This window comes from Aphis gossypii, chromosome X, assembly GCF_020184175.1.
Source record: "Aphis gossypii isolate Hap1 chromosome X, ASM2018417v2, whole genome shotgun sequence".
NCBI lineage: Eukaryota > Metazoa > Arthropoda > Insecta > Hemiptera > Aphididae > Aphis > Aphis gossypii.
In genome coordinates, this window is record NC_065533.1 from 16,572,504 (window position 1) to 16,600,032 (window position 27,529).

At 30.0% G+C, this 27,529-nt stretch overlaps 1 protein-coding gene across 5 annotated transcripts in view; it reads left to right on the forward strand.

Annotated features, from left to right (window-relative positions):
- LOC114128507 (filamin-A) overlaps positions 1 to 27,529 on the forward strand; it is a 98,273-nt gene that overhangs the window by 66,351 nt on the left and 4,393 nt on the right. For 2 of the 5 annotated variants that reach the window (XM_050206930.1, XM_050206931.1), the window contains 9 exons: positions 12,094 to 12,280; positions 22,597 to 22,737; positions 24,054 to 24,182; positions 25,297 to 25,470; positions 25,598 to 25,762; positions 25,830 to 26,033; positions 26,198 to 26,479; positions 26,797 to 26,961; positions 27,026 to 27,265. In XM_050206930.1, coding sequence (XP_050062887.1) covers positions 12,094 to 12,280; positions 22,597 to 22,737; positions 24,054 to 24,182; positions 25,297 to 25,470; positions 25,598 to 25,762; positions 25,830 to 26,033; positions 26,198 to 26,479; positions 26,797 to 26,961; positions 27,026 to 27,265 — 1,687 coding nt within the window. Of the gene's footprint in view, positions 1 to 2,354; positions 2,486 to 3,233; positions 3,373 to 10,779; positions 11,118 to 12,093; positions 12,281 to 19,361; positions 19,821 to 22,596; positions 22,738 to 24,053; positions 24,183 to 25,296; positions 25,471 to 25,597; positions 25,763 to 25,829; positions 26,034 to 26,197; positions 26,480 to 26,796; positions 26,962 to 27,025; positions 27,266 to 27,529 lie in introns of those variants that run through there. The other 3 variants (XM_050206934.1, XM_050206933.1, XM_050206932.1) reach the window with 3 other exon arrangements.

Consider the following 27,529-nt stretch of genomic DNA (forward strand, 5'->3'; position numbering starts at 1 on the left):
AACTTTTTAGTTACCATGGTTACCAAATAATATTATTTTAATAATACTATTAAAACGAATGTTCGTATTATTTTTTTCCGATTAATTAAACAATTTCTACAAACTAGATCCAATTTTCTACTATAAATCTCCCTTAGACCTAATATACGTGTAAATTCATTTTTCATACTAAAAAAACTATACATTAGACAAAAAATACAAAACAAAAAAAGTACTTATCATTATAAAATCAATACATTCATCATCGCTCCTCTTAGAATATAAAATATTAAACATACATTTTAAACTAAAAATAAGTCGAGGAAGAGTAATTTATATTAAAATTACTCTGTATTTATCATTAAGTAGCGCACGCCTATAAACCATATCATATTATTATTAAGTACGTTATATATTTCGTACAAAAAATAACCAATTTCCGTTTTATCGTTTATGACCAACGATATTTTAAAGCTAGTTGCGCAGACGCGAGTGATCCACCATTGTCTATTGAAGTTGTTGCACACGACTTTATGGATTAAGCATTTTTGAGAAGTGTTCACAATAATATTATACTTCCAATTAGGTATATGATGATCGAACTTGAATACCTACTTCTAAAGCATTTTATTATTAGGCATTGCATATTTCGGGTGCAAGTATTTATTTATTTAAACGTAAAAAAAAAAGTTCTCACAAAAACGTAAGAAGAAATTACTATAAAAATAAAAATAATGATTTGGAAAGCATTAATCGTCGATTTATTCAGTATGATTCTCGATCACTCGAAGATGATATAATGAACGGAGAAGAAATAACGAACTATTACAGTTTTATTCTTATATTGACCATCGTTTGGAAGCTATTCAATTTTGAAAATGCCAAACAGTTTAACAGAAAGTGATAATAGCTGAACGAAATATTTCATTCGGAATTCGGCAAATACCGTCGAAACACTCGTGTTTTCAAAGTATTGTTATGAGACACGTAAGACGCGCAGAAGCAACACCAGATAGTGACCATAGTGTTCATAATATTATTCTATGAACGATCTAAAATATTATTAACGAGTGGGAATATAACAACTCAAACATAATATCGCAGGTATAATATTACCTACCTACATCAATATAATATCATATTATTATTATACACTTTCATAACAATATGTAACGTACGTCTTTGTTTACGCTTCGTTTCGCTTGTTTGATTTGATTTGTTTTCATTAAACGTTTGTTGTAGGTATATAATTTTTGTTTTTACTAATGTTTTGACATTGGCTGTCGGTCGTAGCCGGAGGGAGCGTACTCGCAGACCACCGACGTTAGCGGTATCGATACGTCATATTGTAATAAAGTATATGGCAAAAATAAATGTGCTGTCGATACTTTGTTTATTATTCTTATGCGATCCTGTATTATATTTTCGACAGAAAAAAAACAGTAATACCTATAGAAATCGCATTTAACACAATCCCACAAAAATACTAAACGCTTCGAGTTGTGTGTTGTCGATCATAAACAATACGTCGAGTGTTGTGAGTATTATAATACAATTATATAATTATAGACTTTTCGTCAGTACACCGAACTTCGGCTTCCTCGTACACATCATACAGTCATTTTATAAAATAGTAATTGAAATATTGTGTTATAGAATTGACTGATCATGACAGAGGTGACAGGTAAAATTAACTCTGGAAAAATATCTCCATATTATAAATAATCTCATTTCATTACTAGTGTTGACTAATAACCTAAATAACTTAAATTTTCATGCAGATATTTTTTAAAATACAAATATTGTTTCTTGCATGATGTGCATCAATTATACATATATGCATTTAATATTTAAGAAAAAAATCAAAATATATAAAAAAAAAACATAAAAATATGCAACATATAACTTTGTTTTTAAATCTTTATGATATGATTAAAATTTGTAGCGTATCTGTCAATATTTTAGACACTGTTAGTAAAAACATGGAAATCCACTAACTTTTAAACTCTTGTTATAAATTATTATTCCATAAACTATTTATTGAGATTTGAGATTATCTTAACATTTTCAACAGTAATTATAGATTAGTATACTGAAATAATTTATTGACTACTTCTCTTACAATAATATTACCTACTCATAGTTTTACCATTTTTCTAGACAATTTCTTTGTTTTTCTCTAAAATGTTTATACATTTCTCAATGCTAGCTGCTAACTGTTAAACTTAAATGTGCGATTTTTTAGTCGAGATATTTATTTGACAGGAGATTTTATTCAGAGTTATTTTCACCGTGAACATAATACATAATAATACCTATATTATGTCGATGTCTTCATTTTCATTTTATTTGTTTTTCCGTGAATCCGTCCGAAGGCGGAGAATTGTCGTATCATGGGGAACGTAGAGAGCCGAATACTGATGGGTAGAAATCACAGCATCACCGTGAACGCCAGGAACTGCGGCGACGGGAACGTGACGTGCCGGATAAGACCGGTGGACGGGCAGTAAGTCCGAATCACATCCATCAGTGTGCACTAACACGATAATAATAATCAAGGCTCGAAACTTTAAATACGAAAAAGTACTGAAATATGTGTTTACGTATGCAGTAAAAATTAGGATACCTAATACTCAAAAATATTCAATTTATTTTTTGAAATTAAAACATAAATGCCAAAATTATTAAACCCGAAAAGACCCGCCTCGAGTTTTCATCAAAATTTACATTGACATTTTTTTCACGTACATGTATTAACTAATATTTTTTGAGCGAGACGAGCCTATGTCTAGTTAGTACTAAGATCACTTATATCCTTTTACGAATTTCCCAAAATAGACTCATTTCAGAAATATTTGTCGATCATTTTCTCAATCAATAAGAATGTTATTTTACACGGACATAATTATAATCTATAACTTTAGAAAGTGAATCGCTAAAATAGGACGACAAATATAAAACCAATCGATAAACATTTTGTATACTTGAAACGTATTAATACATACTTTTAAAAAAAATATACAAATGTTAAATGTCTTAAGTTACGAGCCTTGATAACAGTAAAAACTATAAAATATAACTGTTGGTGATATCGGTGTATAATATTGTTCTCCTATATTCAATATTATACCCGCAACATCCGAATTTATGCGTCTAACTCTACATCATATAGCATTAAATATAATGTGTGATTGCGAACGATATTGCGAAATATTTAAGTGATGTCGTGTATACGCGCATCTGTGTTATTTCAGTTACTTTGTAAACACCGAAGTCTTGCCGAAAAACGATGGCACGTACGTGGTCAACTATTCGATTAAAGAGCCCGGGGACTATACGATGACGATGAAGTACGGTGGTCAGCCGGTCAGAGACGGGTTTTACAAATTTACGGTAACGCCATGAACAAACGAAAAATGTATATTATAAAAAGAAAAAAAATAATAATAATCGTATAATAATATTGTTCATTATTATATCATAATATAAAATATATATATTATTATAATGTTTAGTCGGAGGATCGATGATAATATTGGATCACTTCGTGTTGAGGGAGCTGTATGTTATAATATTATTGTGACGATGATAATAAAATTGTTGTTTTTATTATCATTACTATTAAATCAGGCACGTATACGGGGAGGTTTGGGGGTTTGCTCCCCCCTCCAAAATTGTTTTCCGTATATATGCCTGCATTAAATCATTTAGCTTTTCATGTCGCTTGGGCATCATAATGTTACATTTAAGTCAGTATAACGGAGCATGTTGGTGTTAAAAATATATACGTATTAATATTATGTTATTATTATTATTATTATTACTTTTTAGTCTTTAATTATTAATATTACTATTATATATCATTATTAATAACCAGAGCACGCAGCACACTATATATTAATTGTTACAATAATAATATTATTAATATCGATTTATATGCATGTATAATTTACATATAATATTTTCTTTTACTCATAAAATCGTCGTAGTCTGGTATAGGTAAAATTGTTGATCATCTACACGACATTTGATGTACGATATAATAATATTAAATATAGTTAATAAACTCTAGTCATTATAATATATTTTATTGACTATTGACCTCATATATATTTTTTTTGTTTTTACTCATCGAGACGCACGGACGTTCTTTTGTACATGATAATACTGCAGTGTATGAATGATTTGTATTTTGGAATTTTGTGTATTGCAATATTGTTTTTGAAGACCATTGGAAAAACTATACTCTCTCTAAAAAAATGTATATGATAAATCATACGTAAAAGTAGTACTCAAATAATTAGTAATATCTATTGTATAAATACATTTCACATTGTCTTTACATTACTTATAGGTACACAGAAAAAAAAATTCATAAAATAGCTTGATACGTTTGGGTGCTTACACAAAATGTTATAATTTTGAGAATGAAATATTTTTGAATATTGTAATGGACTTATTACATACCACTTCATATCATAATAGTGTACAGAGCATTAGTGAATACTTGAATTAATCGACATACAACGAGAATATTTTCTACAGTGTATATTCAAATGTAAAGATTTTCAACATTTGTATACGAAATATTCCGGTCTTAGAATAGGATGCCACACGCCTAAAAAATAAAAACCGTTTCTAAAGAAAAAGAATAATTTAGGTCTAGTCTCAGTTACCTAATAAAATAATTTATATTATATGAATATACAGCAACAAATTATCGATGTCTGCGTCATTTATTTGTTGTTGATATGAATGAAATTTATTATTGTTTTAAAAGTCAACTATCTTATATTTTTAAAAATAAATAATATTTAAAAATACAAATGGACATTTGATACAGAAATGCATAAATTTAGTTTCTTAACAATTACTTTAGTAGTATTTGTATATTATATATATTTTATATATATTCGTATAGTAATATTTGTACCTTAATCGTTCTTTTTCGCAAAATATTACGCAACACTGAAATAGTACCATTCGTAATTTACTTTGAATATATAAGTATTTAAATATAATACTATAATTATTATATTTAAAATTGTATTTTTTCTTAAAATCTCATTAAAATCGCCTACACCAAAGCCTTTAACATGCAATTTTACCGAATCCATTCGCAGTATAGGTAGGTACTATAAGTACCTTTGTTATAAATATAAAAAATCTATCGCACAATGAATTATTATAATAATTATATATAATCGTATACAATAATAACAATTATAAAATAATGGATATATTATTATGTTATACTGTGATAATGTGTAGTATCGATGAGACATGTCAAGTGCGTATCCGTAATTTTAGCGGATACACCTGGAAAACATACTTTAAATGAACAAACTTACTCTGCAAACAACATGATCAGGTCAGTTTGAGGTGGTATATATGTATATTTCTTCAGTACTGTGTTGACTGATTATGACTAACTTTTGTTTCGCTTATGTATAGTGGTGTGGAGACTAAACATATCGTAGGCATATTATTATGCTGTCCAGCTATAAATTGAGTTTTATTATTTTTATGTGTTTTTTTATTTTATTAATAAATAGTTAAATGAATATTGTTCACTTAAACGATTCAAATTTCAAAAAATAATATTGCGTGGAGTTTAGTAAAACCGCACTGACCTACCTGAAATTTTTTGAAGTGCCCGATTGTTTTTTTTTTTTGCACTTCTAACCTAGGTCGATTAGAAGAGAATTGTTTTTCACTTATAATTCAACTACTTATGGAATGATTTTCGAACAATCAAATCGAATACCTTATGATCTAAAAATAACCATTATTGGTTCTTGTATATTTTTCGATGTTCCCAGCTCTCTTGCGGGAATTCCCCCAAATTACGTTTCTGGAAATCGCCCAACCCTATAACATTATACGCTCATTTTTATATTTTTATTTTATTGTTGTAAATCGGACGATTTTATTTATTTGTAAAATAGTGACAATTACTGATATTTGTCCCAATGATACGATATTTTGATATGTACGATTATGGTATTAATCCACTTAAGTCGTAAAAATAGATATTTTTCAAATATATTCAAATATTCGCAATATTAACGATTTTATTGAAATTTATGAAATATATCGTTTTAAATAATAATTTGTGCGAATTACCAAAATGCACGTCGTAAATATTTTTGAATTTATGCACAAAAGTCTTGATTCTGGCGCGTGATAATCGCTGTATGCCCGTGTTATATAATATGCTATTATTAAGCGTGATCGCGGGCGTGAATTTTCATTTTGACGTCAGTTCGTACGAATAAATAATCTCCGTCGAAAAAACTAAACACGCGCGGTACGAGAAAACGGACAAAACGGTATTTACAGTCGTCGCCGTTTCGAGTTTTCGAGTTCACATTATATTACCATTATTAATAATAATTATTATTATAGTCGTCCACGGCTTTCCGACAACCAGACGTAATTAATTATCGTTTTTATTCTAAACCACCGTCGTCGCTACCGGGCTTCGTCGAAACAATAATTTCTAAAATATCCTTGAATAGTTTTTATTTTATTTTTCACTATTATAAGTTATAGTCAAACGAATATTATTAGTCGTTACTGAATAGTCGTGTAAGGTGTCGTCCACATTTTTAGTAATAATAATAGTTCAACAGTTAGTATCCCGGAAGCACTATATTATATATGCCACCGTCGATTTCACTAGAATTTTATTACCAGCAACCTTTCGTGTAGTAATTTTTTTATAATATTCTATTTTTACGCGATGTATCGCTTTTAAAGTAATTTTACTTGCAAATATAAATATACCTACAGATTATATGATCTGGCACATTCAGATGTAATTTTAATTGTCATATTTCCACGTTACCCGTGTACATATGTATCGTATACACACATTACATATTATTGTACAATACTGGTCGAATTCATGATCAAGTTACAATGTTGGGGTAATTTTAAAGTTAAGGAGTTAATTATTTTTGCAAATAATACATAACGTCTAAAATATGTAGGTATACCATTTTTATTGATGATAAGAAAAGTTTCAATTTTACTTTTTAAATTATTAAACTTTTTAAATTAACTATTTTAATAAACTCAAGTTATTTTATTATAATATATACTCTGAATGAAAAAAATAAATATTAAGTCAAGTCACTTATTTTTTTTTCTATTTAAACTTAACTAAAGCCATATTTGAACAACTTTCAACATATTGTGTATATCATATTATTATCGTATACGATATTGTACATTTTATGTAGTTCTGTTTCAGTCAGTTTTGGGAGTAGATAACTTATAAATTGTACCTACTTATAATATGATTCGTTTGGTGGTTACTTTACAGCGGATAATAAATTGTGAAATAAACTTTTAAGTATATATTTTACCCTGAGCGTCAAATATAAATTAATCAATTAAAACATTTACAAAAAATAAAAGTATACATTTTGAGTAATAATAAGGCAACATTATAATATTATATTCGTAATATTGAATATTTTAATAATAATATATTATGTAGCCACAAATACTTGATTTATGTGGCAATTTCTTTTTCCAATTAAGAATATAAACATACATTTTGTGATCAATTTTAATTAACATTGAGTACATTATAATATGATTTATTTGTCACGCGTTTTATTAGATAGATATTTTATTAAGTAATATGTTAAAGTTATTATAGTTATAGTTAAATTCTAACTTACTATATCTTACCTTATTCATTGATTGTCAGAGACTGAGCGAGTATGCGGCGCTGAAGTACGCTGGTTTTAAGCTTTGACTAATGTTTTATTGACGTTTTTATCATCACTATTTTGTTGTAGTTGTCTATGTTAACACATGCAGTAAGACGGTCATGTTTGTTTCTTCCAATACTTTCCATCGTAATAAAACGCATAACGCAACGTGCAGATCTCGATTACGACTTCTATATTTAAAAAAATGGTAGCGAATTTTATTACGGAAAACACGAGGTAGTTCGTAGAAACGATTAAAAATTAATTTTATTTCGTTGTAATCTGTAATAATTCGAACTACAGTGCATATACGAAGATCTAAAATTAGCATTTGAGATATTTTCCCCTCATTTTGAGCTTTCAACTATACAATAACAATGATATACAAGTTTTACTACCACCTATGTCCTATGCCTTTTACAAACGATTTCACGATTTTGCTTTTGCAGTGTTACACTGTAGTCGAATAAATAAAATCATAACAAAATGGACCTATAGAGTATACGGCAGTTTCATTGCAAATTGTTTCGGTGATACTGATTTCATTGTCATATTAGGTTTAGGTACTAAAATATATTACTTATTTTTTGATTTTCTAAAATAATATTTCGCATTTTTTTTTTAATTGTACATTACTATATTTTAATTCGATTTCAGTGAACATTGAACGAACAAATAATTTATCACATGGTTAATGGGTAATGGGTTAAATATAATATACATGAAATAATAATTGCAGTGTTCTTGGTTTAGGTATAAATCCGTTACAACTTACATAGCATTTTAACTAAATAAAAATATCTTGATATATTATTTAAGACGTTTTGTGTTCTCCAACATAAGTGCACTAAGCATAAACATTTCTGATTTGACACAAAAATAAACGTGCAAATAAATATTATAAATGTGCATGTTTTAATTAAATTATTTTATTAATACATTGAATTTAGTTGTTAACATCATTATAATATACGTTGGTTTAATTTAATACGCTGGTTTATTATTATTACCTAAGGTTAATTTACCTTAGATAATAATAATAAGTATAAGACGCTGGGATTTAAATAATTTTAAAATTGTTTCTTTTCTCTTGGCATATTAAACCGTAATTAAAAAACCGTGTGTCATACGATGTCAGCTATTACGCTTGTTTACCTTACGAGAAAATAGTTTGTTTCTGCAACATTTTTATTATAATTTATTTTTTTTCCAAGTTATATAGGAAAAATAAAGACCATCTTAACCTCGAATAACCATTAAAAATGCTCTCAATAATAGTTTTGTTCGTCACGTAAACGTTTTAAAAACCGAAACTATCGACGTGAGTCGTTAATTAGCCAATAATAATTCCTTTAAACGCTGATAAGTTTTACTAAATGGCAAGCGCTTAGCTCAGCATTTGGCATGCATCCCATGACAATATAATAATATACTATCATATGACACTTTTCGAATGTTTGACATATACTTATCTCGCTATAGTAGTGATTTAATCAAATATTACAAACATTTAATATTTTGTGAACAAAAAGGGCAAATAGTTAAATATAGCAATAAACATTATATTTATAATCTAAAACCTACTAATATACCGTGTGGCAAGAGATTTGGAGTTCTCGGGAATTCGCAAAATTACAGTTTATATGTTTTTGTAATTTTCACTCGTCCTGTAACCTATAGGCTAATAATTCATAATTCTATATTTTAAGCTGAAATAATATATTTACAATAGTATTGTACAGTTCAAAACAAAATTTAGTGCAGGCGTGTTGATTTAAGACAATATTATAAGTGCAAGGCATCCCCTGGCACATTCGCTCTTGTTCCAACGGCGCTGACCGAAATTCGTATTGTATCCATAAAGTACGGCGGCGACGCTGGAATCGGACATAACGTCACAGTCTTGATGTGTAAAAATAATAATTCGTCCTGGTTGTTTGGACGATTGCCAGCGACGGTGGCATTCTGCACGGACCGTCGACGACGTCTCCTCGACAATAATAATAATAATAATAATATAATCTCTCGACACCCACAATCCCGTCGCCACTGCGTATCCACCCACCTCGGTCACACCGCGGCCCGGATCATTAACACCACTCGGCGGCCCTTCCTCTACGGTGGGATAAGACGCGTATCCGTCCTGACACTCGAAACAACGCGTCATATTATATATTTATATACAGGGTGATTGATCAAACACGCTCTCCTTCCCCCCTTTTTTCAACAATACATTTATTCAAAATCTAATCATTAGAATTTTTCAAAATTTAAATATATACCTACAGTCCATATTTTTCAATTTTTCAATAATTAAAGTGTGTCCTCGTGTCCTATAAAGGTGTAAACTTTTGTTTTTCAAATGGAAGCCGTCTTTTTCTACTAAAAAAAAATTTAGTGGTTAATTTTGGAAAATTTTTCATCCAAATTCGAACAAGTATACATATTATATAGTTTAAGAGTTACTTAACTTTGTGTATGAGGATAAAAAATGGATCCACTATAATGGGTTTGGAAAATATAGGGGCTATGGTGATTTTAAAATGTTAGTAATTAACATTAATCTATATATTTTTTATAATTTATAAAAGTGATTCAACTAGTATATAACATTTTTTTTTTAAATTATACACTTAATAATTTACAGTACACTGCAGGTGGCTATTTGAAAAATAAATGTTTTTATCGCATCAGGACACTTCAATTTCCGAGTAGTTAGTAGGTCCTAAAAATTTTAAAAATTCAAAAATTTAGTCTTTATGTACAATGTACATTTATAAAACTATAATTTTAAGAAATTCATTCTTAGGAACACACAGGGATGCTCACGCTTAGTGATCATCCTGTATATATTATAATGTACAATAATATAATATTATAAAAATATCACACGCACAACAATATAATTACGCCGACACAGTGGCACTCCGAGCCAGCTCCTCCGAGCTGTGTATAATATTTTATATAAATAAATTGCGTCTACACCATACGGCTTTTCGCAGATTTCGTTTATGTTTTTCTTCCCGTTTATTTTCGCTTTACGCATTTGATTTCGTTACTCTCTTTATATTTTCTCGTTTTCTCGTTCCTCTCCGGCGCGATCTGGTTTTCATGCGAACAGCGTCCCCTATAGTGATCCCGTAACCGAGCACGCCTTCGTATTATACTGCTCTCGCCGGCCGCAGCATATAGCGAAAACGAAATTATAATAATAATATTAATAAATCGTCGTCGACGCCGCCGCAGGCGTAACTCCATCCGGAAGAATCGCCGAGTCGCCGTCGCTGAGTCCGTCCGCCGCGCGTACATCGTTCACTTGTTTAATATCATATAGTACACCGCTTAGACCGAATTTCCGTGCCGGCCGATAACATAATATTATCATCGCCGAAAACCCAGCTAGTGTACTAGGTGAATATTATAATATAATGTTATACTTATCGTTTTTTTGTGCATTAAACCATTACGAGACTCGATGAAGTAATCTTATTGAAAAATAACACTACAATTAATATTGTTATACCTAGCCCAAAAGTTGGCCCACTAACACCATAGTACACATCACGATAGTTTGGTTTTGACTTTGAGTTTTCCGATTTTGTATTTTGTATTTTTTTTTTTTTTTTGTATTTTGATCATACCGTCGCTATCATCAGGTTTATCTAGAGACCGAAATTATGTGTAGTAAAAATAACTGTCATATAGGTATATGATACAAATATGCGCTATAAAAATATAAAAAATAATACAAAAACGAAAACATACGCAACAGTATGCAATTTTTCAAAAATACGCAGTATAATAGTATGCATTAAAAAATGTATATAAAATTAATGAACAAAACAAGAACAAATCATAAATCATGGCAACCACCATGTAGTCATTTATTTTCTTTGATAGCAAAATGTAAAAAATATTATTTTTAATTACCGAAAATTAGGTGTTCTAATTAATTCTTGATTGACATATTAACTATTAATTTTTGTCTATTTCGGTAATAGAAATGAAGAAATATTTATTTTATTTATTAAGATTTTATAAAATATCTGTAAACGGTATGCTTTCAACAATAAAATAATATGCCTTAACCCTTTAAATACGCATTATTGTACATTATTGGGTTTATGAAATCAATTTGATTTAAAATAACCACACATAGTCTTGCATGTAATTACGGTCTCTAATTATTTATAATATATTATTATAATACGTAATGAGCTATAGTAATTATTTCCAATCGATAATAATGTAATAATATTGTAATATCGAATAATTATCTAATCATCTCCTCGTGTCCTGGCACCGCTGTCCGGTAACGTCTGTTGTACTTGTGTCTTATTTTGCTTATTATTAATAAAATGAAAATTGTTTTCCCGTTTACCGGCAGGCCACCGAAGGAACGGTCGGTGTAAGACGATTACCCCGAGACTTTGCCGAACAACTGCGCTTCGACGAGTACGCGCAACAGACAACCACCACCACCTCATCGACAACCACCACAACCAACGGCAACGATTATAGGCCCGTGTCTTTGGACAAGATACCAGTACCTTCGTGTGGTGGACATTTGACAGGTGAGAACTGTTTAGTTATTAATCGTAGTGTAGATAATATGTATTTTAAATTCGCGCGAGGACTCGAACGGCACTTAATTATTATATTAATTCGATCGTGACGCAAATAGAGTCCGACAACGATGTGCGAGTTTTCGTCGTAGAGTGCCGGCAACGAAGTAAATGAGACGAATAGCATTTTCACGAGTTTTCGGTGTACATGCGGAGGCGAATATAATATATTACGTTTTATTAACGCAATAGTTCATAACATAAATAGTTCTGTCTTTTTTTAAATTCCATACCTTTGGTCCGAGCCTCTTCGCATTATTAATCATGTCACTCTCTCTCTCTCTCTCTCTCTTTCTTCTGAAAAAAAATAAAAATAAAACATATTTTAGAACGTCGTTGTAACAATATTGTATACATATATATATATATATAGGACATGGGTGCATTGCAAAGGGTTGAACGAGGTTTTGTAATTTTTTTTCGCTCAAAAATCACGAGGATTGTTTGTATGACGTCTACCGCGTATATAATATACGACGATATTTTATTTAAATATATATATTTTATTCGCTTCAACTGTTTCATAATAGCGCGTGTTGGCACGTAAAATCGCGTATCGTTTTCGAATCGGAACAGCCTCTTACCAGCAGCAAGCCTCGTGATCGCCATGATATATTATATTATTATTAGCCGCGATGGGAAACTCGTGCATGTGAAACATTTAGCAGCTCTTGTTTACATGCAGAGCAGTGACATTTGGCCACATCTTCCGGCGTTAGGTTTATATATTTTATGATAATATATTAATATGCAATAAATAATTAATACGTTATGTCGTTACACGTATTACACGTTATTATATTATAATTATTAAGCCTGATGAATATTGGATCCGATTTGTTTTTGCTACGAAAACTTGCTTCACAGAAACTCATTAATTATCATGCCTCTTGAAATGGACAGTTTTTAATAATTTTAGATTTTAAGTGGAACGATGAATGTATTGATTTTACAATGATGGATGTGTGTTGTTTTTTTTTTTTTTATGTATATATACTATACATGATAATTAGTTAAAAAATACTTGAATTTTCAACGTTGAGCGTGATTATTTATAGAAAATTAGACCTAGTTTGTATTTTGAACAAGTAAAAATAAATTTCCAGTATTTTTCAAAATAATCTGGAAACATTAAAAAAAATTCATGATATGAGAATTCTTACGTAAAATCAATTTTTGAACAAACATCGATTTTGTTGTTTTGTGTAATTTAATAACAAATAACATTAGATCCTTAATATTTTCACCAAATATTTTGACTTTTTTTTTTAATTACTTACCTATATCTTTGAAACTTTCAATTTCAATATTTTTTTTTATATGTATAAATGTCGATGAAAAATATATTGGTGGCTAAAAGTGCTTGAAAATGTAATACTATATCACAAATATTAATTATTTATAATTATCTGTAAAATAATAATAAAAACACTAAGTATTTTTTTTATACGTAGATATTTGAAATTAAATTTTGACAAAATTCAAAAAGACTTTTAAAACTTTCAATGTCAATTATTTATTGTTTAAAATAATATATCATTAAATTTAAATTTAACGCACCTATTACTGCAGTGATTCATTTGTATATATTATAAAGTAGAATTATAGTACCCATCTTTTTTATTTTAAAGGGTCGGATTGGGCTTAAACTTTAAAATAATACTGTATTCTCAGAAATCATAATAAAATCTATGTGTAACAATTCTTGAATATTTTGATGTATATTTTTCTAGCGTTGTTTAAAGTTAGTTTAAAAATATAAGTTCTAATAATTCTATTATGAGACCTGAATAAAGTTTTCCTTTTCCAGATGAAAATAATCAAAGTTGTACTAGGTTTAATAAAATTCATCTTAGGCCATAGTAGAAGAGAGAAATGCTAACATTAACCCCTTTAAACTTGCCCTTAATTTGTGTGTGTGTGGGGAGATCACCTAGCGATATAATTTCTTTTCGTCACACCAGCAATCACTTATTATGCACTAATATATGCACGACGCGCACACCAGCACTAGGAAAGTTTCCTAAATTGCATTCCTTAAAAACAGTAGCAATAGGATTCTCTTGAATGACTCAATATGTTTTCATTATTGCGCTTCACAAATTTTATTTGTTTTGTTATTTTTCTGTCGTTATAATCTCAATATTTTGCCAATACTGCAGTCGTATTGGCTATAAAACTTATAATATCCACGAAAAATGTTTGAAGCAAAATTTTAATTCGTCTTGAAGTTTAATTGAATATAACTTTCTTACATTATTTAAACCTTTTAACTAGGTACATTTTTATTAAAATGTTATTGTAATAAATTATAAGTACCTATTTAAAATTTAAAATTGGCTTAATCACTTGTAGTTTTACTTTATAACAGAATCAAAAGTATTATCCAATTACTACGACAGTTGAGTTGGTGGGTACAGTTTACGATAGATATACTATAAATATATAATTTGGTTGAAATAACTAACGAGTAACGACCAAATCATTTTAATCAAAATCGGATACTTCATTTCTTGCATTAATATTACACTAGAGTCTAGTGACTACCTGTATCCATATAATAATATTGTGTTAATGCATTTTCTATACAATTTTTAATTGTGCTCAACAATAATTAACAACGATAATGAAATTATTTTCATATGAAAGGTTATTTTAAATGAATAAGATTTAATATGTTTAATTTTAAACTTGACGCTAATAAAATTTAATCATAAATAATTATATATACATATATTATTTATATATTGAACATCGACAAACATTTTTTTCTGTAAAACTATCGTTTTATCTTTCATGGCTGAGAAATATAATATAATAAGGCAGATTTAAAAGTTAACTTTTATAAAATCCACAAAATTATCCATCCATCAATTAAAAATTAAGTCTGTAGTCATAAATAATTTAAAAACATTTCATTAAATAATTTTATGAATATAGAGTATTATGTAAGAATGACTAATATAGATCTATTGATCTATTAGTTTCAAATTAATTATGTGTGAACAACAAACTACATTGCATCCCAATATCCCACAGATACCTAACAAAATAGTAACGATGCGAAACGAGTTTTCGCCCAATATCCGGTATTTGTTTCCTGTCCTGTTTTCTATATAATTAGTAAAGTAATTAGGTGAAATTACAAAATGTATCTAAAATATGAATTTTGACTTCCTTAAACCATTAAAACTCAATAAATAATTGTATTTAATCTATAATACTCGAATACTCGATGATATGTCGACATTAATAAGTAAAAAGTAAAATTAATATAAAGGCTAGTTCAGATTTATATCTTAGGAACATTGTAAGATATTTTAAAAATTGTCGTTTTTCAATTAGGAAATTGTATTTATAAATTAAATATTATGGTAACTTAACTGTAAATTTTTACTAAAATAATAGCTAACGGTTATAACTGATCTGAAGGGCTTTTACTCTGCATCGTTGAATTGACAAAACATTTGATTTTACACGAAAATCCACTAATTATTTGAAACCAACCGAGTCGTATAATAATTATTGTTCTGTGCGCGTAGCTGTATCATTACTTAGACTGTCGAGATTAATAAACAGACGAAAATTTGATTACATTCCAAATCATAAATATATATACGAAAGAACAATTCGCAAATAGTCAAGTTTCGAGGTTGTTCTATTTTAAAAAGCAATTTTCCCTAAAATGTATGAGAGACATTTAAATGAAATGAGATACATATTTATTATTATTATTATTATTATTATTATTATTTTTGATAGGATTTTGGTAAAATGTTGTTACTAGTCTCCACAATTTAAAAAAAAAAAAATACAAAAATAAATAGTTCTTTAATTAATGTTTAATTTATTTTCTAATTAATGTGGCCATAAATCATTAAGAAAACTTTTTAATTCATACATAACACGTACAAATATTATGTGAATAAAATCCTATCAATCAACTTAAATGCTATAGATAGACATTTATCATAATAAGATGAACTATTTTCAAATTTTATGAAAAATAATTATCAAAATAACTATCATAATCTAAAAGTTGTTATAAGTTCTTCTATTGATAAGATTTAACGTCTAAATTAATAGTAAATAAAAAGTATTATCTAAACAAATAATATAAATAATTAAAAAAAAAAAATTGAATTAATTCTTTCAATCTTTGATTGAGAAAAAAATAAAACTATTCAAATTATTAATTTTTAGAATATATTTTAATTTTGATCAATTCGACAAACAATTTATAAATACATCATTTTTGTTTATCTGTTTTATTAAATAAAATTAATAATAGAGATAGTAAAAATTATTTTTAAATTAGGTCGCCTTGAAATATTTCTAGTAGCTTGCCACAGTATAACATTAAATAGCGTGTCATGATATCAATCTTAAGTAGGCGGTTTAAATTATTTTTTTTTGTTATGATAATATCAGATTTAATGTAACGTTCCTTGTTACTTTTAGCTAAAACAAATAAGCAAAAAGAGTCATCATTATTGATATATTTTATGTTTATGAATCAATTGCAATACTATAAATATAATTTAAACTTAAGTATCAATTCTCATGTATTTATGAAAACAATGTATCCACTACAAACAGGCCATTTATGTTTCAAATTTTAATAATTACTAGATTTGATTTTTTAAGACGATGTTGTATCGGCAAGTTTATGGAAAAACCAATTAGCAAAACGTGAAGTTAATACTTAATATTATAATCATTTTATTAGTTTGTAAATAGTAAATTGTACTTTTCACAAACACTTACATTTACATTTCTTGCTCGACTACATTGTCTTATACACATTATATTATTATTTTAATAGAATACGCGTGTTATGAACTGCGTATCAGTGTTTACCTTTGAATTTTATGCCAAGAATTTTTTTTATATTTATCATTAATCTGGACGAACTTTTCTTTTTACAGTTTTTTCATGAGATGGTTTTAAAAATAATGTTTTCTTTGTGACAAAAAATAAAAAAATTAATAAATAAAATAAAATGTATAATATGTTTCATTAAAATTATAAACATCTTACAATTTTATTTTTACAAATGTTATTTATGTTTTTTTTTTTCATGTAATCTATTTAATATTACATATTGAAGTATAGTATTAGGTATTGAAAATAAGATTATGATTTTTATAATAGTGTTAGTGCTAATTACTTTTGAACTGTGATGACGTCATACACTATATGACAAAATCTTGTTTAGCATTTTACAGTAGAAGGATGTTATTCATAATATTCTTGTAGTATTTATAATTATTTTAAAGCTATTAAGAAATGAATAGATCATAATCTTTAAAAAGACAGAAATTTTCTAGATATAGGTAGTAAAAAAATGTTCTACCCAGTCGTGAGTAATTTTTTTTATACCCGATCTAATAAAATACACAACTATGTTAAGTAATAACTAATTTGTTTATAAGTCTAACATTCCTTAAAAACTAAATGCAATCGATCGTAAACAAAAACACATAATAAAAATAAAAAGCTAGGTAGCGTTTAAATGTTGGAACAGTTGTCTCGGTGATTCAATTATTGTTTTATTGTCAAACACTTGGGTGTTCCCTTATTTGTTCCGCTCTGAGATTTGGCATCCATATGACCATTGACGTTATGATAATAACGGTTTTTGAACGTTATGCCTAGGTACTTTGTTTTACTACTTTACCATCATTGCCATTTTTTTTTCTCATTATGTGTATAGTAAATTTTCTACGTCTCGGAAATGTTTAACGAGCGATGAAAACATTAACGAATTGTTCTGACACCACTGTGATTATCCTCCGTAACCAACTATGCTTTGAAATCGGTATAAAATTATGAATTGGCCCCAAATAAAGACATGACAAAAATAATAATTTTTAGTGTTAATTAACGACATTATTGATTTGAATTTTGTTTGCACTGATCGTATCGTAAATTTTATAATATTTTACGTTTATTATCGTAGAAAGTCTGTCTGTTTATTTATTTATTTATTTAATGTCATTTTCAAAAATAAATTGTCGTTTACATCATAACTACGGTCTAAACCTAACCTATAATAATATATCGTGTTATTTCAATACATCATAGTATTATTTGATCCATTTTAATATGTGTATCGCTCACCGAAGTATGATTAAAACACTGTTTATATTAGCGTATACTTTATTTTTTTTACGTAAATCAAAATAAAGGGCGCTAGCACGTTTCCGACATTCTCGACTCAAATGTTTCGTGTAACTCTTCGTTCATAGATTTTGGTACCTATACAAACAAAACATAACCGATTACTCGATTTTTTATTTTTTTTTACGAAAGTTACTAATAGACGGATGACATATTATGCTATATACGTCTCTAACAGTCGCAACTCGATAGCTGCTGGTAACTCCTTGTACACAGCTTTTGGTGCAAACGATGAAATCGCTCGGCACAAACGGAGCACGACCAATCGCCCCGTGTTTTTACGAAAGCTCAAAGTGGGAGACGTACAGCAAAAGTCCGTGTCGTACGGCTCATTAAACACTCGCGCGTGCGCTCGTCGCACCGAATATAAATTATCATTATTATTTTTATCGTCTTCTTCTTCGTCGTCGCCATCGTCGTCGTTATCGTTATGATTATAAAAATATAAATTTTACACGCCCGGTCGTGTATTCGTTCGGACGTGAAAAATAAAAACTCTCTCTCTCTCTCTCTCTCTCCCGGCTGTCGAGGCGACATCGTTTTAAAATTAGACCACTTTCGCCGGGGCACACATGACATATTATTATATTAATGTCGCATAGGTGTGCGTGTGCATTACGATATACGCAATTATCCCTATTAATATGTCGACCGCGACTCCCTCTCCCGTTTTCCCTTTTTTCCTCGTTGTTTTTTGCGCCGAAAAAAATATATAAAATAATAATAATAATAAATTTAAATTAATATCCCACCGCGGCCGCTACGTTGGCTTTTGGCCCGCCGAATTCCCGGGTGTGACCCTCCTTTTGATGTGCCGACCCTTCGAGATAAGGCGATAATCCGGTCCAGATATCAGTCGCACCGCGGACACGCTTTTACACGCTTCGCAGACATTTCCGTCGTCGTCGTCGTCGTCGCCCCGTACCGCGCGGCATTCAATAATATTATAATATCGCGTACTTACCTCCGTCGTCGTCGTCGTCGTCGCTTCGCCGCCGTTATACCGACGACATGGTGTACCTGTTCCACTTCGAACTGCCCGTGGAGGAGGCCACGTGGACGTGCCTGGCCACCGCGTACCGGCCGTACCTCAAGTGCCTGACCGTCAGCGAGGTGGACGCGAGCGCAAAGGCCGTGATGCACCTGTCCCGAGGCTACGACGCCGTGAACCGGCGGCCCGGCCCGTCCGGGGACGACGAGGGCGGCGGCGACGGCGTGGGGCCAGAGGGCGCCGCGCGTAACGGCGCCGACGACGACCAATCCGAAATCACCTTTTTGGCGTTTTTCTACGTCAACACCAAAAAAGGTACCATATAGTCCCGTCGTCGGTTGGTTCGTTTGTCAGCGCAGTCGTTGAAATTAAGACAGTACCAATCGTATTTTATGCCCGACACACAACCGACTATATTATAACAGTTTAACGCGATAATATTGTGTTCGGTAGTTCCACTTTTTCAGCACTGTTGCACTTTGCGACGGTGCGGGGGGTGCAATGCGCCGAAGCATCAAAGTCCAATTCGTTTTAAGGTCTCGAGTCGATGTCCTCGATTTTTGAACGTTGTCGAGTAATCGATTGTTAAGGATATATTGACAAATCAAATGGTCTGCAGTAATAAAAGTTTCTTAAGAAATTACCCGTACCCGTTTGTTTTGAACTGTGGTTCCAAAGTCTGTGTAATGTACTTGGTTCATCACTTGTCGTGAGACGTCGCACTTAATTACTTTTTAACCTATCTTTTCGCTATCATTTTATCTCGAGACTTGACCGCTCTCTCTCTCTCTTTCTATCTCATAAGTCTATTGGTCTATATGGTTCTTAATTCTTATCATCAAGTCTGACGATGGATCAATTCGTTCTGACGTTAAAACTAATGCTGCACTTTTGTAGGACGGAAACGACATAAGTGCGACGGCGTCCGCTTAGACACAGCTTACGTTTTGTCCGTCAGCCTGGAGTGCAGATAGTAAGCTACGTGCACTCGTCGAAATCATTCATAATTTTCGGGAGATCGTAAGATCGTAAGGATAATATACGTCGTACTTACATAATTTCGACCTTATTCGAGTCACGTTCGATTTTATACCGATAATCTGTGATCTGGCAGTACGAATGGTCGAGCGAGAGGAATCTTTGGTCCGACACGTTTTTTTTTTTATCAAACATGGTTGTTACGAGACCGAATACAATAATCGATGCACCTAATCATAATGCGTCAACTAAAATTTATAATAGGTATTCGAGTAAATAAATATGTCGTCACTTTTTAAAGTCGTGTATTTTTTAAAAATATAACCATACATCAAATTATGCTTTTAAACATTTAAGAATATTTATTTCGTTTTGATTGTTGTTTATATGTTTTGTATATTTCTATCAAAGCGTCATATTATTACATGTGCAGAATCACGTATACTACATTATATGATCATCTATTTCAGGCTTTTGAAAGTTTTTTTTTGTTTGATCTACATGTTTATGCGTTTCTCTCTCGATTCTTTTATTTTGTTTTTGTTATCCGATTGAAACATCAGGAGAAACTTTTACGGATGAATTTTTTGTTGAATTTAAAATTTTTAATATTGATATTATAGTAGAAAACTCAACAAATAGTATTCCTAGTAAATACATAAATAATATATTCTTTTGTAGTGTTGATCTGTTTATTTCTACAAACGCATGTGTTTCTATTATCGTTCATTGTAAGTAATAATTATTTGAAATTTATAAATAAAAATGACATATTGTGTTCGGTTATGCCATTTAGGCTAAATTAAGATACCTACATAATCCTCTAACGATCGACCGCAGGATAACGATTTATTTTCACGTTTGAAACTATTATTCATTGATAAATTAATAGTTGAATATTATAACAAACAGTATAATCTCAAAATCACAATGTATTGTATTTATTTGTGGTAAAATTAATTTTTTGAAGTACATCTATCCTCTTGTAGGATATCGTATTGTTTTTATTGTTGAATATTTCATTACGATAATCCATATTTTCGTATAATGTTGATTATACTGTTTAGGGTGACTCAAGTTTTTGACTGGACAGTCTTCAAAAAATTATTTTGCAGATTTATAGCTTAGCGGGGTGTTATTAATTAACATAGTTTCCCATTAACCTACAGAAATCGGTCATTTTATGGTCTTGCCAAATCTGACAGATTCACATCGATCAATCGCCTACTCACCAACTTTGGCTATATTATTATAAAGTAAAATTGAATCATGCCAGTAATATCATATAATATTCGTATTAATCAATGTACCCAGTCATGTGAAACATGGTTTTTTCTATGTAAAACACACGTTTGAGTCCAATGTGTAAGTGCTGACAAATCTAAAAATAAAACATTCACGCTTCTAATGTTGACATATTGGTATGGAGCTATTTGTCATTTCAACACCAAAACGTGAATATTTCTCTCTTAAATATCTTAGTGTAACATAATATTAAACTATATTATATAAATTAATAATTATACTTTACTAATGAATAAATCTATTTATTGATAGGACTTGGTTATATTATATTATTTATTTATTTATTCACTATAAGTAAATAAAAATCCATATAATTTATCCATATGTTTACAAATTTATAAACCGCTATTAATTTACCAATATCGTAATTCAATACAATTTAAATTTTTCATTTATTATTGTAGGAAAAAAATCAAATTTAAAATACACGAATAGATATAGGATGATTAGCCAAATATGCTCTCAACATTTTTTGTGAACATAATTGATAGATAAATAGATAATATATAATATATACTCATAATAATAGTTATAACATATAAGTATTACATTTAGGTTTTTGTCATGTGGATATTTGAATAATTTATTGAAACTATATAATTCAATTTTTATAAAACACAAGTATACGTACTCTTAAGTCAACAAGCATGATTTGTATATTTAATGTTATGCATTAAAAAAATAACTGGAAATCAGAATATAGTCTATTTTTAATATTAGTTAGTATTTAAAAAAATATATATATTTATATATTAAAATAAAATACTTGAAATTTTAATCTATTTTCAATTTTGTTTTTTTATTTCAGCTGACATTACGATGCCGAGTGGTAAACGTGATCAACCATCCGTCGAGGATAATCACGATGGAACTGTCTCACTTAAATATGATCCTAAGGAAGAAGGCTTGCACGAACTATTCGTAAAGTACAATGGAGAAAACGTTCAAGGTAAATACGTTAACCTTTATGAATAGTATTATTTTTGTTGTACAAAAGTATAAATAATATAATTGGAAGTGCCTACAGTACTATTGTGTGAATTTTGTAAAAAAGAATGTAATTATTCATAAAAAAAAAAATCCAATTTTAGTATTATTGTGGTCCCTATAAATGCGTTCATTCGGACGGTTTTGGATTCTATTTTGATTTCATACAAAAAAATACTGTATGTTTAATATTGCATGACAAAAATTAAAAAATATATATGTATAATGTGTATATAATATACACGTTAAATTTTTGCAGAGAATTATAGCTAACGTTCACTACATTTTACGTCATTAGTTTTTATTATAATGGTCACTCGCCGCGAACGAAAATAAACTTAGTATTCTCAATCCGATCGCAATAATTGTCATATATTATAATGTATATACTATTATACATTAGCCTCCCATGACTTAATTTTAGTGTTATTCGGGAAAAAGATGCTGTAGTGTTGGTTGCCAAGTTTTAAGGTCCGCTTTTGAATATCAAAAGTGTTATTTAAAAAAAAATATGTATCGAATAAAATAAATCGTAATTTTAGAATACACGACGGATCTAATTAAAATCAACATTTTCCACCTGAGTATTATTTACATGTATTTATGGAACTCAGATGTGAATATTATATTATAAAAATACCCTATAATTTATTATATTATAATCTTGAGTAATTGAGTTTATTTTTATCGCAAAACGTATGTACAACCTCGTATTTGTAACCGTTTTACGTACAAGAGAAATGTTGAAAAACATGTTTTTCTGAAATCACCTAAGTATTAAATTGGACGATTTATCTAGCGTGTTAAGTTTTTGACTGCAGAGGCCAATATAATGTACACATTCATAAAAAAAAGGACACTACTTTTTAGAATTCATCTGTGTCACCACAAATTGAACATAAAAACTAAAAACATGTGGCAGCCAATTTTTCATATTATTTATGATTTTTTATCCTTTCAACTTGATTGTGTAAAATAGTGTGTACATCTTTAAATATAAAAAAAAATGTAATTATAATCAAAAATAGTTTGTTTATCACTTTTCCTTACTGGTGGTCAAGAATAATTCTGTAATCAATACCTATACATTATTATTTTTATAATTTTATTTTATTTGTAAGTTCTGTTTAAAAAATGTTTTTAAACATAACCATTGTAAAAACAGCCGATCTTAAAATGACAATACTTATTTGTAAAATACGGCTGTCCGTGGAAAATGCTAAGAATATGATCAAATTAAATAGTAATTATTCTATAAGTGTTTTTACCGTCAAACAGGTTCGCCTTTCAAATTCCATGTCGACTCCATTACCAGCGGACACATAACAGCGTACGGACCAGGACTTACACACGGCGTCAGCGGAGAACCGTCGGATTTCACCATATACACAAAAGGAGCTGGAGCTGGTGCGTATATCATATTATTTCATGTATTTATTGGTATACACAAGTTCATTGTCGACGTATCATGACACTAAGCGAATGGGGGATTTTAGTGGGCGGCGATCATAATATGCCTGTTACTTTGAGCTTTTTTTTATTTTGAATCACTAGTTGCGCTAAATCGATATTCAGCATAATATTTTAATATTCAGTATAGCTTGATTAATAAAATGTGGTATTTTTATTATTTTTTCAATAAAAATGACCCAATTTTAATGCTTAACAGGTGTAAATGTCGAATAAAAGACTATAATTAAATATTACAATAGTCGGTTTAAAAGGTTTGAATATGAACTCAAATCAACGGATTCGATACTAAACCTTGTATTTTACATTTTTTATTATCTAAGTTTATTCTTTTGTTAATTCTATTTCATGCAATATTTTTAATATTTTCTGCCAATTATAATTTTAAACTGTTATTAACACACATTTTTAAAATTATTTATTAAAATTGTATATGTACAATATGTCGAATATAATTAATAATATATTTATTTTGAAACAATTTTTTAAATATTTTAATATTAATTACCTACATATTTTCTTATTTAAGTTAAATACCTAATTTATCATTTTTTAGGACCTATCTAAATAAAAATAACAATTTTTTTCTTTATAGGATTTATAAAATAATTGAAACTAGGTATAGTAATTTTCTTTCAAACAAATTTTGATAGATTTTTTTTATGTTATTTTATTTGACGTACAATTTGAGCAAAAGTTTGTAAAATTATCTATATAGGTATATGTGTTTGAATTCAACATTTGGTACAAAATGTATGGAAACTTATTATCTGAAACACTTATCAATCACTTTTCGATCAATAAAGAATTCTTGAATTATAGGTATAGATACCCAAGTCTGTTTTGTGAGAAATATACCAAGCTTTTCCTGAAATTATTTAAAAATAAGAAAACATGTTTATTTGAATGTAAAAAAAAAAAATAGTGTGCAATATTATACTAAAAAACTTCCGACTTCTTCCATCAGCATTTTGATTTTAATTTCAGCTTTCCGGATAGCTAGAGATCTACAAACGAAGCACTGATTTAATTGTCTTTCCATTTATTATAGGTGGTCTCTCATTGGCTGTGGAAGGTCCCAGCAAGGCTGACATCAGTTGTCACGATAACAAAGATGGCACAGTGTCCGTCACATACCTGCCAACAGCGCCCGGAGAATACAGGATTTCTGTCAAGTTTGGTGACAAACACATCAAAGGAAGCCCGTACAATTCCAAAGTCACAGGTTCGTATTGTCCTTTGCGCAAGATTCAAATCCATAAAATACATGTTCAGATGCGCGTAACCTCTTAGTTATAGCGCTTAAATATATATTATATTTACGTGAAAATGTATATTTTTATATGCTACAGGCGAGGGCCGAAAGAGAAACCAGATATCTGTGGGTTCATGCAGCGAGGTGTCATTGCCCGGCAAAGTGCTTGACAAGGACTTCCGGCTATTGAACGCATCGATCCAAGCGCCGAGTGGTCTCGAAGAACCTTGTTTCTTGAAACGCCTGCCAAACGGAAACTTAGGTGCGCCGATTGACGGTCTCGAAACTCGAAAATAACACGCTTTACACTTACACATTTATGTTTCCAGGTATATCGTTTACCCCGAGAGAAATCGGCCAGCACGTAGTGTCTGTGAAAAGGATGGGTCAACATATCGTTAACTCACCGTTTAAAATAACTGTAGGCGAGCGAGAAGTTGGCGATGCGAAAAAAGTCAAAGTTACTGGTAACGGGTTGAAAGAAGGCAAAACACATGTAGAAAATTTGTTCACGGTGGACACGAGGAGCGCTGGTGAGTGATGTTTACAAGAAATATTATTTTAATAATATTATAATATAAATAATATAATACCGCTTATTTATTTTTTGTGTTTAAGACTAGATTTAACTTTTTTTGTTACAGCGTCCAGCGACTGTATAATAATATAATATCACTATATTTTTTATTATTTATAGGTTATGGTGGTTTATCACTTTCTATCGAAGGTCCTAGCAAAGCAGAAATCCAATGTAAGGACAACGAAGACGGTACATTAAACATATCGTACAGACCCACGGAACCAGGATACTATATCGTAAATCTGAAGTTCGCCGACCATCACGTTGATGGTTCACCTTTCACCGTTAAAGTCACTGGCGAAGGAAGCAACTGTCAGCGCGAGAAAATTGAACGGAGAAGGGAAGCCGTACCTCTCACCGAGGTGGGCAGCAACTGCAAACTTACATTCAAGATGCCTGGTAAGTTAGCATTATATTATGTTTCTTTAAAGTTTTAAAAACTTTTGGTTTTATAAATAGACGTACTTCAATCTCCAAAATATCTTAATACATCATACAGTTCATTATTCACTAATGAAGTCGATTCTGAAATATAGGAATTAATTAAAATTAATTAAAAAGTGTATTTAATGTATTAAATAAATAAATTATTAATGCAGACATCTTTCTATAACTAAACAGCTTTTGTTTATATTTACTTTAATATATAATATACGTGATATGTCTGTCTCGAATTTTTGTTTTTAAAACGTAATTGTTTTACTCGTATATCGTAGGTGTGTTGCCATATGATTTATCCTCAACGGTTACATCGCCGGGTGGCATCACGGAAGATGCTGAAATCAACGAAATCGAAGATGGACTTTATGCGGTTCATTTTGTACCGAAAGAATTGGGCGTGCACACAGTGTCGGTCCGGTATAAGGAAGTCCACATACCCGGTAAGTGTTAAGCGGCCACTTTAATTTTCGTTTTGATCTACATTGACCGTTTGCTATATTTCAGGATCGCCATTCCAATTTACCGTCGGTCCTTTGAGCGATGGTGGAGCTCATCGCGTACATGCTGGAGGTTCTGGTCTAGAACGTGGTGAACAAGGGCAACCGTGCGAATTTAACGTGTGGACTAGGGAGGCCGGACCGGGTTCACTAGCCATTTCAGTCGAAGGTCCCAGCAAGGCGGAAATTGATTTCAAAGACCGCAAAGATGGCTCATGTTATGTTAGTTACGTCGTAGGTGAACCAGGTTCGTCGATAGTTTTAAATATTAATACTCTATTTTTAATAGTAATTATGGATACGAGGGCTTTATGGGGCAAATACACACTATTTAGATTTTATGATTATTAATTCGTACAATATTATTTATATAATCATAAATCATAACCTAATAGCCATCATTAATAACTCTATTGGATGATCTTTAACGGTCTGTAGTAAAATAATTCTTTATTTTGCATACTTACATTTTTCTTTGCTATAAATTTTTATTGAATACTATGCTACTGTC